Source organism: Amaranthus tricolor, chromosome 14 (genome assembly GCF_026212465.1).
Source record: "Amaranthus tricolor cultivar Red isolate AtriRed21 chromosome 14, ASM2621246v1, whole genome shotgun sequence".
Lineage (NCBI taxonomy): Eukaryota > Viridiplantae > Streptophyta > Magnoliopsida > Caryophyllales > Amaranthaceae > Amaranthus > Amaranthus tricolor.
In genome coordinates this window covers 7,472,481-7,484,997 of record NC_080060.1, presented here as the reverse complement: position 1 = coordinate 7,484,997, position 12,517 = coordinate 7,472,481, and the positions used below count along the sequence as shown (strand labels likewise).

At 27.3% G+C, this 12,517-nt stretch overlaps 1 protein-coding gene across 1 annotated transcript; it reads left to right on the top strand.

The window, feature by feature from the left end:
* Positions 1–1,718: 1,718 nt before the first annotated feature.
* Positions 1,719–10,883, top strand: LOC130799237 (acyl-CoA C20 Delta5-desaturase-like). Its single transcript, XM_057662344.1, has 7 exons — positions 1,719–2,100; positions 6,359–6,499; positions 7,724–7,822; positions 8,612–8,743; positions 9,400–9,506; positions 9,747–9,950; positions 10,829–10,883. Exons 1-7 carry the CDS (start codon positions 1,786–1,788, stop codon positions 10,881–10,883), a joined length of 1,053 nt encoding a protein of 350 aa, XP_057518327.1. The 5' UTR covers positions 1,719–1,785.
* The last annotated feature ends 1,634 nt before the right edge of the window (positions 10,884–12,517 follow it).

Sequence of the window (12,517 nt, the reverse complement as noted above, 5' to 3'; positions counted from 1 at the left end):
TTTATAAATAATTGAAATAAATGAAATATAATATATAGTTTTCTAATACATTAAATACAATTTGACCTAAAAAGTAAAAAAAACAATTAATAATAATAATAATAATAATAATAGTAATAATCTCAAAATAAGAAAGTAGTAAGTCAAAGATAAGCATAATAACAATGAGTCAATGACATCATCATTAAATTTTAGGGGGAAAATTGTTAATGAATAAACACACGTAAAAAATTTTAAAAGTTGATAATGTCAGTCGTATTTAATTTTAGTAATAGTTATAGAAGATAAATAGATTAGTTATTAATTTACCAATAACATTTTACTTACCACATTTTAAATCAGCAATGAACCCAATATTTTTATGAGAACAATTTTCATATAATACAACCATCAGATCAACACAAAACATCATAGTTTTCCCTCAATTTACTAGATTTTTAATTCTTACACAAGATCTATTAGTTTTAAAAAAATTAAGTTTAATTAAATTTTAGTTTTGAATTTATCATTTCTATTTAGAAAAAGTAAATGTTATTCATGTCACTGGTTAGAATACCCAATGAAAAAAATGACTTTCAAAGTTCAACCCAACGTATGCGATTAGAAAAGTTCAGTGTATTAGTATTAGAGGGAGCAAAATCGAGCCCAATTACAATAATATGTCTAAGAGACAATTACTCGTTAATCCGACTCTCATATTGTCCTACAACAAGTAACACTTTCATGTAAAGTCTTAGTTTCGATCCTCATTTAGGTCCTTTTCTTTCGAAGCCGACTTTGTAATAAAAAAAATAAAAAACCTTTCTCTCTCTCAATAAATATGCTTCATTCCATTTTAATCCGTCTAGATGAATTTGTCTAAATTCTATTTTTTGACATGATTCCATCACTTTTACTCTATTTTTTCTATTATTTCTAAATACTCCACTCCCTCATATTCAGTCAAAGTGTCTCATTTGACTGCATATTTGCCAATGCATGATTTCTATCATTAATACATCTAATTTTGTATAATTAATAATCATAAAAAAATTAATATTAGTATCTTTATATTGAGACGAATCAAATAACATCTAGCATTATTATGTTATAGCTTATAAATTAAGAATAAAATACAATTTAATAGTAATTAATTAATAATATCAAAAGTCAAATGAGACACTTATGCTGATAAAAAAATAGTGCTATTATTTTAACTCATTATATCCAATTTATTATCCTCCTCGTCATTTAACAAAGAGGCAAATTCATAAAGATATATGGGGCATTTAGATGTTGGTTTTTACATTGGTTGTTGACTTATTATCCATTTTTTTTCAAATAAACAGTCAACAATCACTAACTATATTTATCAAACATCTCAATAAATAATTGATTGTTTTCAACTTGCTTTAAAAGACAACAAAAACAGTCAACATTTTCGGTTGATCAAACAAATCAACTAAAAACCAACAGTTAACAGCAAACAATAACCAACAGCTAATTGTCAAACTCCCATAATCACATAAGAGTAAATAACAAGTATATCATCCACATTGAGTTGCATAATGGTGTAATTTTTTAGATAAATTCAAGTAATAGACGCAAATAATGTTGATCAACCTACATATCTACTAAACCAAATCTATTACTCAACCACTGCCATATATACATAATCACTGCCATATTTACAGAACTACTACCATATTTACTGAACTACTGCATCATAATTATTCACTATATATTGCAACATTTTTACTTGAATATAATCGCATAAACACAAATAAAGAGCAAAGAAATAAAGAAATGGAATCAAAATCCCATAAAATTTGGTGGTCTAAAGTTACAGTGAAGAACCCTAAGAATGTGTTTTTGGGTAAAAGGAAATGGAATTCATATGATATTGGGAATTTAATTCTATTAATAGTATTCCATGGATTAGCTTTGTTTGCTCCATTTACCTTTAATTGGAAAGTTTTTTTGGTGTCTGCAATTTTAACTTTCATAACTGGAGTGTGTGGTGTTACCCTTTCTTATCACCGTAATTTGTCTCATAGGAGTTTTAAGTTGCCTAAATTGCTCGAGTACTTCTTTGCTTATTGCGGCCTTCTTGCCTTCCAGGTTTCTTATTTTCTACTCTTTACGTATCACTTATTTAATATCATTTGTTATTTTGGTCTATTTTATTCATTTTGTGGAGTATTATTTTAACTGGGATAGAAATTCATGCAGTAAACGAATTTTTAAATATATTAATATTTTAATTAAAATTTTAGATTGCAAACCATACTTTACATTTTTACTAAAATTCATAATTATAATTATGGTAGTCTAACAATATAAATGACTGATTTTAATGATCAATAAATTAAATTTTATGTTGTTTTAGTTTTAAATGACAATCGATGGAAAAATGGGCTATTATGTACTCCCTCCGTTCTTTTTTGATCTTTCATATTACTATAACGGGTAGTTTCAAAAGTTCTTCCACTTTAGAATACTTTCTATTTTTAGAAAGTTTTTATCCCACTTTTACCCCTTAAAACCTCTCATTTTCTTTTAATGTACCCCTTTTCTTTTATTTATAATTATTTTCTCTCTCATACTTTCAATACAATCATTACTTCTACGCGGTGTAATTTCAGAATTTTATCAGACAATATATAATGTTCTACACAGTATATTATATATTTTCCCTTATAATTTTTTAAACAGTGCATATATATACAACTGTCTAATTGAAACAAGGGAAATTCCACATGGTACCATCAAGTTTTTATGAAACGTCAGTAGTACTTTTGTAAGATTTTTCCATATGGTAACATCCAATTTATGCACTATCTAAGTGTCGTAGCATTTTTTGTTAAATTCTAATTAATTTCTGTTTAATTCATCATTTTATAAGATTTTTCCACATGGTAACATCAAGTTTTTGCTCTCAAATGTTTAATTCACTACTTTAATGTTTAATTCACCGATTAATTTATCAATGCTCTTAAATATTGGAACAATTAAGTAGATATATATTAGTGCTTGAAATGCACCTTTTGAACTTATGAAATGCACCCTTTAAGCTTATAAAATGCGTCTTTTGAATTGTTTATTAGTGTTTGTAATGCACCTTTTGAACTTTATAATGCCAATAATTTGAATAAAAATAAAATTGATACAATATTTAAGGGTGTTGATAAATTAATCGATGAATTAAACGTGAAAATGGTGAATTAAGCATTTGAGAGAAAAAATTGGATGCTACCATGTAGAAAAATCGTACAAAATGATGAATTAAACAGAAATTAACAAGAATTTAACGGAAATGTTACGGTAGTTAGATAGTGCATAAACTGGATGCTGTGGGAAAATCTTACAAAATGCCTACCACTGACGTTTCATGAAATCTAGATGCTACCATGTGGAACTTCCCTTGAAATAATTGTGATTTATTACATCCATTAATGTATGAGTTTTTTTCCAAAAATATAAATTTATAAATATGATAAGTGTACAAAATGCAAATCAGTCAAATTCCATTAATACTAACCATTGAAAAAAAGACAAATGACATTCTCACAATTAAACTTCCTTTTTGCTATTATACAGTAAAACTAATAGAATGTATGATTTTCCCCAATTTAATTCTCCCTTCTAGTTTAAGCACAAATATAAAAAAAATAGGTGGACCACCTAAAATAGTAGACTCATGTACAATATTGAGTATTTTAATATTAAGAAAATGAGGGGACACCTAAAATAGTAGAGCCATGTGGAATATTGGATATTTTTAATATTAAGAAAATGAAAAGACCACTTAAAAATGTACTTATGACTTAAAATGGAAATGGGATAACAGAGGTAAGTGCTCAAATAACAAAATGGAACAACTAAAAAGGATTAGAGGGAGTATTATATTATTAGACATAGAAGAATTTCTGAACATGTTCAACATATTTGATCGCTTAAGGCCTCAAGTATTAAATTAAGTAGTATATGTTAAGAGTTTAAAGATACAAAGTTGTAAGAAAAATGTCATTATTTTTTGACAATAGCGCACCACTTTTTCCTTAGCTCTCTTAATTTCATTCTTATAATTTACTAGTAAAATACCTTTGCAATGCACGGTTTTTATGAAGTTTAACATTTATGAATACTCATGCGCAAATGTAATTCATGACTATTTAAGACTTGTAATTTTGAGTTTATGAAGTTTGATGGTCATGTATTTAAAATCATTTTTATATTATTGAGTAATCAATACTTTAATAGATCTTATTAAGTAACAGTTTTTTTAGGATAAAAAAATAACTTTCTATTAATTGAGTATAATGTAAATATTTATGTAAGTAAATCAAAATAAACATATAAGAAAAATCACATATATATCTAACATTGGTAATATAAATCAAATATTTGATTTAAATTTTTTGATTTGCTAGAATATCTTAGAAAACTAATATAATATAATTTTTTCTAATTTTAATACATAATTAATACTTTACCAACATTCACAAAAAGTCAATTGGGTTTATTTTGGATTTAAGAAGACTTTATTTTTTACAATTATTTATACACTCCAAGTTAATTAATACCATATTATTATTAAGTTAATTTATTTTTCCTTTATTTGGTTCAATTATATATTCTTATATACATTCAAAAAAATAAATATGAATTTTTATATAAGTACAACATCTATTAATGTTGAGTTAATTTTTTTAATTGTGCTATTTAGACTCACACTTATATGACGCATACATAATAAATATTAGATTAAAATTTTTTTAATGTCATATACTAATATTTGGAATCAAATATTATATTCCAAATTAGGTATGCATAATGATATATCGACATTTTAAAAATATACTTTATTTAAACTTACCATCAAAGTAATTTTTTTAATATGGAAACTATTTTTGTTGCTTCTAATCCAATTAAATAATTCCAATTGGAAAGATTCTTATAATTTTACCATTTGTCATTTTTCTTCAAAATTAATAGTATTTATGATTCTCTCTTCATTTACACAAATTCTCATATGAGACGGTTACGATCTTTAGTGGTTGACCCAATATACATTGGTTATTTTAAAGTAATAACTAATAACCTTAACATAATCACTTATATTTTAAAGTGATCACTTTTTATAATTTTAAAGTGATCATTTACAATATCGTAGAGTGATACTTAGAGAAATTAACTAATTATATGGACTCATCTCATTGTGAGACGGTCTCATACTGTTAGGCCCACTTATCTGGACACACCCACGGGACACCCGTAGACTTGAGCCACAAACCCACGAGTAATGAGCGTTGACTTGCATATAATACTTGATGAGTTTCATTCATTCCCCAAAAACCATATGGTATTAGGAGGATTACTCATCAAGCATTATTTGCAAGTGCACAACCCAATATTTTAGCGATGTGGAATCTTACTCATATGTGAAGTATTTCCAACACATACAAGACGAGCTACTTCATTTATAATCAAATATCGACATACACATGCACCTCATTTCTCTTTGCTACTAGTTCAAAGGACATGATAGTATTTATACATTGTACCCAGTAATTAAATAGACAAGAACTACCTATTTGTTTCATATTATTTCACACATTAATCAAAACTGTAAGATCTTTAAAAATTATGTCTTGTCTCAGTTGGAAAGTAAGTAGTACCATTTCATTTAAAGTCTTAAGTTTGATTCTTACATGGTTATCCCTTTGCTGCAGCCTACCGATAATAAAAAAAAAATTATAAGCTCTTTTAAAGTGTAAACATAGGAAGTAAATTAATAAATATAATTTTTTTGTTAGAGGCAAAAAGAATATAAGAAAACAAATTTAAAAAATGCTTTAAATGGAATTTATCAATTTATAAAAGATGTATACATAAATATTGCATGTGATAAAATTGTAACATACACAAAGTTTATGTTAATCTCCATGATATCTTCATGTAAGTAAAATAAAACATACAAAATAAAAATATAAAAACTGATTAGTTTTTGATTCTTAAAAAATGATGATGATTTTAAATTTTTAATTATAAGTGGCTAGATCTATAAAGGCAGATCTAAAAACAAAAATCAAATGATGTTGACAATATAAAATATTGTGCTTAATAAGGGTTGAACATATAACAATATTGTTCATTTGTTACATATCAAAGCTCTTATCAACTGAATTAATCAACACAGATTAGTATCTCTCGGTATATGATTGTAAATATAAGTTGAATGTTGTTAGTTAATAATGTCATTGATTGGACATAGATCCACCCACTATTTAAGTATATTTTCTTTATTCTAATTTTAATAAAAATTATCATTTATATGTTGTTATATTTATGTTTCAAATTGTTGTTAAACCTACAGGGAGATCCAATTGGGTGGGTGAGCATACACAGATATCATCATCAATTTACTGATTTAGATCAAGATCCACATAGTCCAATCAAGGGATTTTGGTTTAGCCACTTCACTTGGCTAATTGATACCGAGCCCACTGCTAAAAGGGTAATATTTACTACACATTGTTTTTAATTATACAATTTTATTATAAACTAATATAGAAACTTGTGCAATTTATAAATTTATTAATATAAAATATACAAAATATAACTTCAAAAAATAATGTATATATATAATACATGACTTTTTTAAAGCAAAAAGTAAATACTGATTTTTTTTTAAGTATTTATCGAATATATTAATTTTTCATTCCATTACATCTATCAAATTCTAGGTTAAGTGTACAGAATTGCTATAGTAAATTATATAAGTACTTTATCCAATTTAACTCTAATATCAAAAAAAAATCAAATTCTAAATTAGGTAAATATTGTCATGCTATTAACTATTGTTCACTAAAATAATTCTATTTGTCAAAGCTCTCTTAAAAAAGACATTTATCATTTTCCAATATTTTTATTAATATGTATGATACTTTTTATCTTGCTCTTTAATTTGCTTTATATATTTGTTAGTACTAAGTCTAGTTAGAATTATTGCTACGTTTAAATAATGGTAAAAGTTAACCAAACGCCCTCCGAGCGTATGTTAACAATGATAAGTAATATATTAGAATATGTGATTTGGTGATAAATTTAAAATTTTATGGAGTACTTATATTAGGTGATATATATAGCTAATGTTTATATAATTAATAATTACAAGTTTTAATATATTTTTGTGTAATATATAAAATTGATTTTATTTTTAAATAATAACTACTTACAATGCATCAATTTAAATTATTTTACTTTTTATTCTTTATACATAAGAAAAAATATAGTCAAGTTAGATATTTTCTTAATGATTTTTCTAACCTGTGCACTAGACAATAAATTTGGTAACTAATTTGAACTTAAAACAAGATATCTTCTCAATTAGGTAAAAATAATAATATTTTAGAGAATATTCTAAATAAAATTTCAAATATTTACCAATTTTATTATCTAAACATATGCCCCTGAGCATTTATTAAAAAAACCGTTTTCTTAATATCAAGTTTTTTAGAGTATAATTTTGAATTTACATAACTAAATATAGTGATTAACAAAATAGTGCACTAGATAGTGTACGTGAAAGTAAGAAGTATAGCAAATAATTTTAGTGAAGAAACATAAAGATAATCATGTATGTAGCTTAGAAATTCAGGTTTTTTTTTTTTTTTTTTTTTTTAATGATAGAAATTCAGAGTGTAAAACTTGTTGTTTGATTTTTGCTTCCAAATAATAGCCTGCAGGAAATTTTGGCGAAAACAAGCCACTGTCTCTCAAAAATTCTAAACCCCAGCAAGGCATATCACTTTTTGGTTTATCGTTTGGCCACCCTGAGGTAAGAAATGTAGCTTATGTGCTAGTTTACAGTAAATTAGTGTACTCCAATTTTAATATTTTTCCATTTTTTTAATTTAAGTCACTTGAATTTACTCGTTAAATGGAAATATTTTAGTGTAGACTAAATTCATACAAGATTTATTTTTTTAATTTGTACCCAATGTCTGTTTTAGATTATCTAACGTAGTTTACAAAATTTTCTCTTTTGGGTATGGTCTATGTATGTAATTTTTTTTTAATCTCATTTATAAATTCATCATCTCTTTTAATCTCATATGCTTATTTTCTTACTACCCAACTTGTTAGTATTTGTGTTATTCACACTACAAATTACTAGACTTGTCGATTCGATGAAATTTAACTCACTAGGACATAAATTTATTATTATTATTTTAATCTTGTCGTTATAAAGTAGTTAAAAAAAATACTATGTTCATTTCCTATTATAATTTTAAAATTAATTTTTCTTATTATAATAGGCCAAAAATAGAATTCTAAATCACAATTGTAAAATCATTTAATGACGATGGACAAAAGAATCACATTAAGTTTAACCTCGAAAATATAAATATAAAATTCAAAAATTTATCAAATGTTATAAAAATAAATTAAGATGAGCGAGCCAGATTCAGTTGGGTTTTTGGGTTGGTCGGGTCAATCAATTAGAGTTTTCGAATCGGGTTAAAACTTGGCAGGTATATTTGTAAACTAAGGTGGTGTTAGGCAATAAAAGTCCATTTATACTATAATTATTTAATTGTTAATTAATAATATATTGTTTTTGCAGTATGGCAATGTGAAAGACATGCAGAACCAGCCTTTTTATATGTTTCTTAGAAACACATATATTTTACATGTACTTACATTTGGACTGCTTCTTTACACTTTAGGAGGATTTCCCTACTTTGTGTGGGGTATGGTAAGTAATTTATTCAAAATTATTTTTTTTATTGAAGATTTATATCAATACATCTCATATTTGGGTGGTATATGTGCTAAAAACCCTCAGATATAATCTTTGTGTATAAGATCTTAACCTAATGATTTCATGTTCTAGTTACTTGTTACTTTTACTATTTTTAATTTCAATCTAAACTATATAAAAAAGAAAATTTAGCAAAGGGATAAAAAAAGCAACATCCTTAAAACCCTCCCTCACTCTATACAAGGCAACAGTTCAATTCGTATTAGTTTCGGTCTGGTTTATGGTCCGATTCAGTCAAAATGAGACATATTTTAATTGGTTCTCCATCAATTCCGGTTTATTTTGGTTCTATTTTCAAGGCTCCAAGTGGAATTTGTGCAAGTTTTGACTGTTCCTGATCGGTTCACACTGGTTTAGCATTGTTTTCAACCTTTTTAAAAAATATTAATTAGCAATAAATTATAATTATTATATATATCAATTCAACAATGATATAAAATATACAATAATTCATGTATAGCTCTCTCTCTCTCTCTCTCTCTATATATATATATATATATATATATATATATATATATATATTACTACATAAAAATAAAAAATAAAGTTATCATAAATTCTAAGAGATATTCTTCAAATTTTATTTGTAGGGAGTACGATTTGTATACTTGACTCACGTAACAGGACTTTTGAGCTCAGTTTGTCATGTGTGGGGAAATCAAATTTGGAATACCGATGATTTATCCAAAAACAATTGGTAAATATTATCTTCTTTACATTATAAATTGTCGTATTCATACAATTAAAACATCAGCTCATTTTGTACCAGATCGTCGCACTATGAAACGGGACCATGTAATTAGTCAATTTTTCTAATTAATCACTTTAAAATTATGAGTAATCAGTTTAACACATTAAATGTATATGAGTCAGCCTCAATGAAAATAGTCCTACTATCATAAGTCCGTCTTATTTAAGAATTTGTATTAACGCTTAGGTGGGTTGGATTGGTTGCGGCCGGTGAAGGTTGGCACAACAATCACCATGCTTTTCCATACTCTGCTCGACATGGTTTAGAGTGGTGGCAAATTGACGTAACATGGTATATTGTGAAACTTCTTCAACTTCTTGGTCTTGCCACAGATATTAAGCTTCCTATTGAAACTCATAAGCAACGCTTGACTTTTAAAACTGAGAAAATGTAAAGCTTCATGAAATATTTGTTGCATTTTAAATGTTGCCATGTATAATTATTTTATTTTATTTTATTTTATTATAATGCGTACTTATGCAATGGTATTGTACTAAATATTCAATTTGAGTCTTAATTATATTTATTATTTGAATGATTACCTAGGTTATATAGTATGGCTTACTTATATATAAAAAGTGAAATTATACTCTTAAGGAACAACTCAACTAAAAGCTTAAACTGATGGTTGAGGTCCACGATATGTTATATACTCTAACATATACTTATATGTTGTGTCAACCAAGGTTGTTAGGATCGAGATTCTATTTAGGATCGTTGAAAAGGTATGATCGAAATTGTTAGAATAGATCGTAGGATCGTGTGACCCTACAAATATGCATTAATGTGCTCTGGATAAGTTATTATCAATAATATTTGTTCTTTTTTTAATGATTTAAGGTGTAAATAAAAACTTATCAGACTTCATCTATTAAATCTTAAAATAAAATACTTTTAATAATCATTTTAAACTGCGAATCAAGAAAAACTTGAATTTATAATGTTATTAAAATAAAGCTTCAGAAACAAAAGAAGCGAAAATGAGATGAAGAAGAAGGAAGATTTTAAGAGTCACGTGAGTGTCAACGGCCAAAAGTAACGGTCAACAAACGAAATCCGTTAAAAGGTAGTCTTTTGCAAAGATTTGTATTATATAAGGTAGTTTTTTGCAAAAACTTTTACATAAGGTAGTTTTTTAAAAAGGGGTATAGATTAGGTAGTTTCTTATAATTTTGCCTTAAAATAATTATTATATATATACACACACACACACACAAGTGAAAATTGGATTATATGAAAATATTTTACGATTGAAACTACTCTTGTAGGATCGGATCGTTGAATCATAGGATCGTAGAATCGTGTTTTGATCCTACAATCTAAATTCTTGAGCTAAATTCTACCAACATTAAGATTCTACCTACAATTTAGATCGGTCGCCTATTTTTGGATCTTAGGATTGTAAATTTGTTGATTTGTGGATCAGGATCGGGATTATAATAACCATGGTATAAAGTATCATTTTTAATTATATACATGTAAGAGGAAATATAATAGGTGAGAATCAAAGTCAAGAGTTAGAATTTTATTACTTGCTTCGATTAAGACAAAATCAAATTCTAAATTGCAAAAGTATCGTGATTGAAAGAATGTGACCTGAGTGTCTTGTTACTCAAGTTATGTTGTTACAAGACAATTGAAGTGTAGAAGTTTTTGAACTCTCAAAGGTTGGTGCAACAAACCTTATGCAAGACCTTGACATTATCTGAAAGGTAAAGACACTCATGACTTGGGAATAGTACACACACAGTTGGTGTGTATAAAAGATGTACATGGAGTGCTTTAAATGGGATTAGCCTTGATCACTAAGGCATATTATTTACACACACCAGCTGGAGTAAGCCTTGGAAGCAAAGAGGGGACCAAAGGATCACGTGGCAAGATTAGAACGTGGACTAGAAAATGCCCTGGACCACATGCTCGAACGAGCACCTTGGCTAGAGGCCCTTTTGGCCTTTTCAACATTTGCTTCTCTTTGTATAATACATGCCCTAGTTTCCCCTTGTCCATGTATATGTTTTATATGCTGTATGTAGTAGTTGAAGAGCCAAGCAATATGCTTGAGCCTCTCATACTCTATCCTTAGCACACTCATTAATTCTCTGCTCATGTATAGCTCACACAAACACTCATTCCTATTAATGTAATCTATTTAACTGTGTATTGATCTTCAAGCTCCTATCTCCTCTAAACACATAATAATACACTAATCTAGAATGGTGATGTAGCCTCCTTAATGATGACCCACCTTAAGTCATGGTGTTAATGTTTGCATTAGTTTTGCTGCTTAAAATCACCTTAATACTTGCAAAATGCAAATAACCTTAGATTGTTTTATTAGTGCACCTACAAGCCATGATCATTAATCCTTCTTGGCACCTTTAGGCTACTCTAAAAATGATTAAGCTTATTTATACCTATAATAGTTCAACTTAGGGATTTCACGTCTCAAATATAGACATATGGTCAACTGGTCAAGTATGATCAACAAGTTGGCAACAATTATGGACAAGCACAACTTACTTAAAAGACGATCACTAACGCGTCAAAATCTAAATTGCAAATCAAATTAAAAAACCAAAGAAAAAAATCATAGTAAAAAAACTTTTAGGGTTTATTAAATAAAGTGCAGCTATGCAAGTGAGTAAAATTTCTTTTTAATAAATTTTAGGGTTCGATTTCGGATTTACAGGGCGGGTCTAGGATCTAGATTCAGAGATCGGGTCTGGGTCCATGTCTTGGTCTGAAGGTTTGGACCCAGATTCAAGCCCATTATTTTTTTGGAGATCTAGATCCGACCTAAATTCGATAGGTCTCAAAAAAATCAAACTCAAACCTTTAAAAAGGGACAGATCCGAGGCAGGTCCCATAAAATCCTGAGCCTATGAAAATTCCTAAGCACCCGCTATAAAAGGAAAAATGTTGACGTTTTTCTTTGATTTTTTTTTTTTTAAATT

Bases quoted from the DNA above. Each gene is read 5' to 3' on its own strand.
- LOC130799237 (XM_057662344.1), top strand. From the start codon at position 1,786: ATGGAATCAAAATCCCATAAAATTTGGTGGTCTAAAGTTACAGTGAAG. The intron at 2,101-6,358 runs GTTTCTTATTTT...TTAAACCTACAG, and splicing joins GCGGCCTTCTTGCCTTCCAG to GGAGATCCAATTGGGTGGGT. The intron at 9,507-9,746 runs GTAAATATTATC...ATTAACGCTTAG, and splicing joins GATTTATCCAAAAACAATTG to GTGGGTTGGATTGGTTGCGG.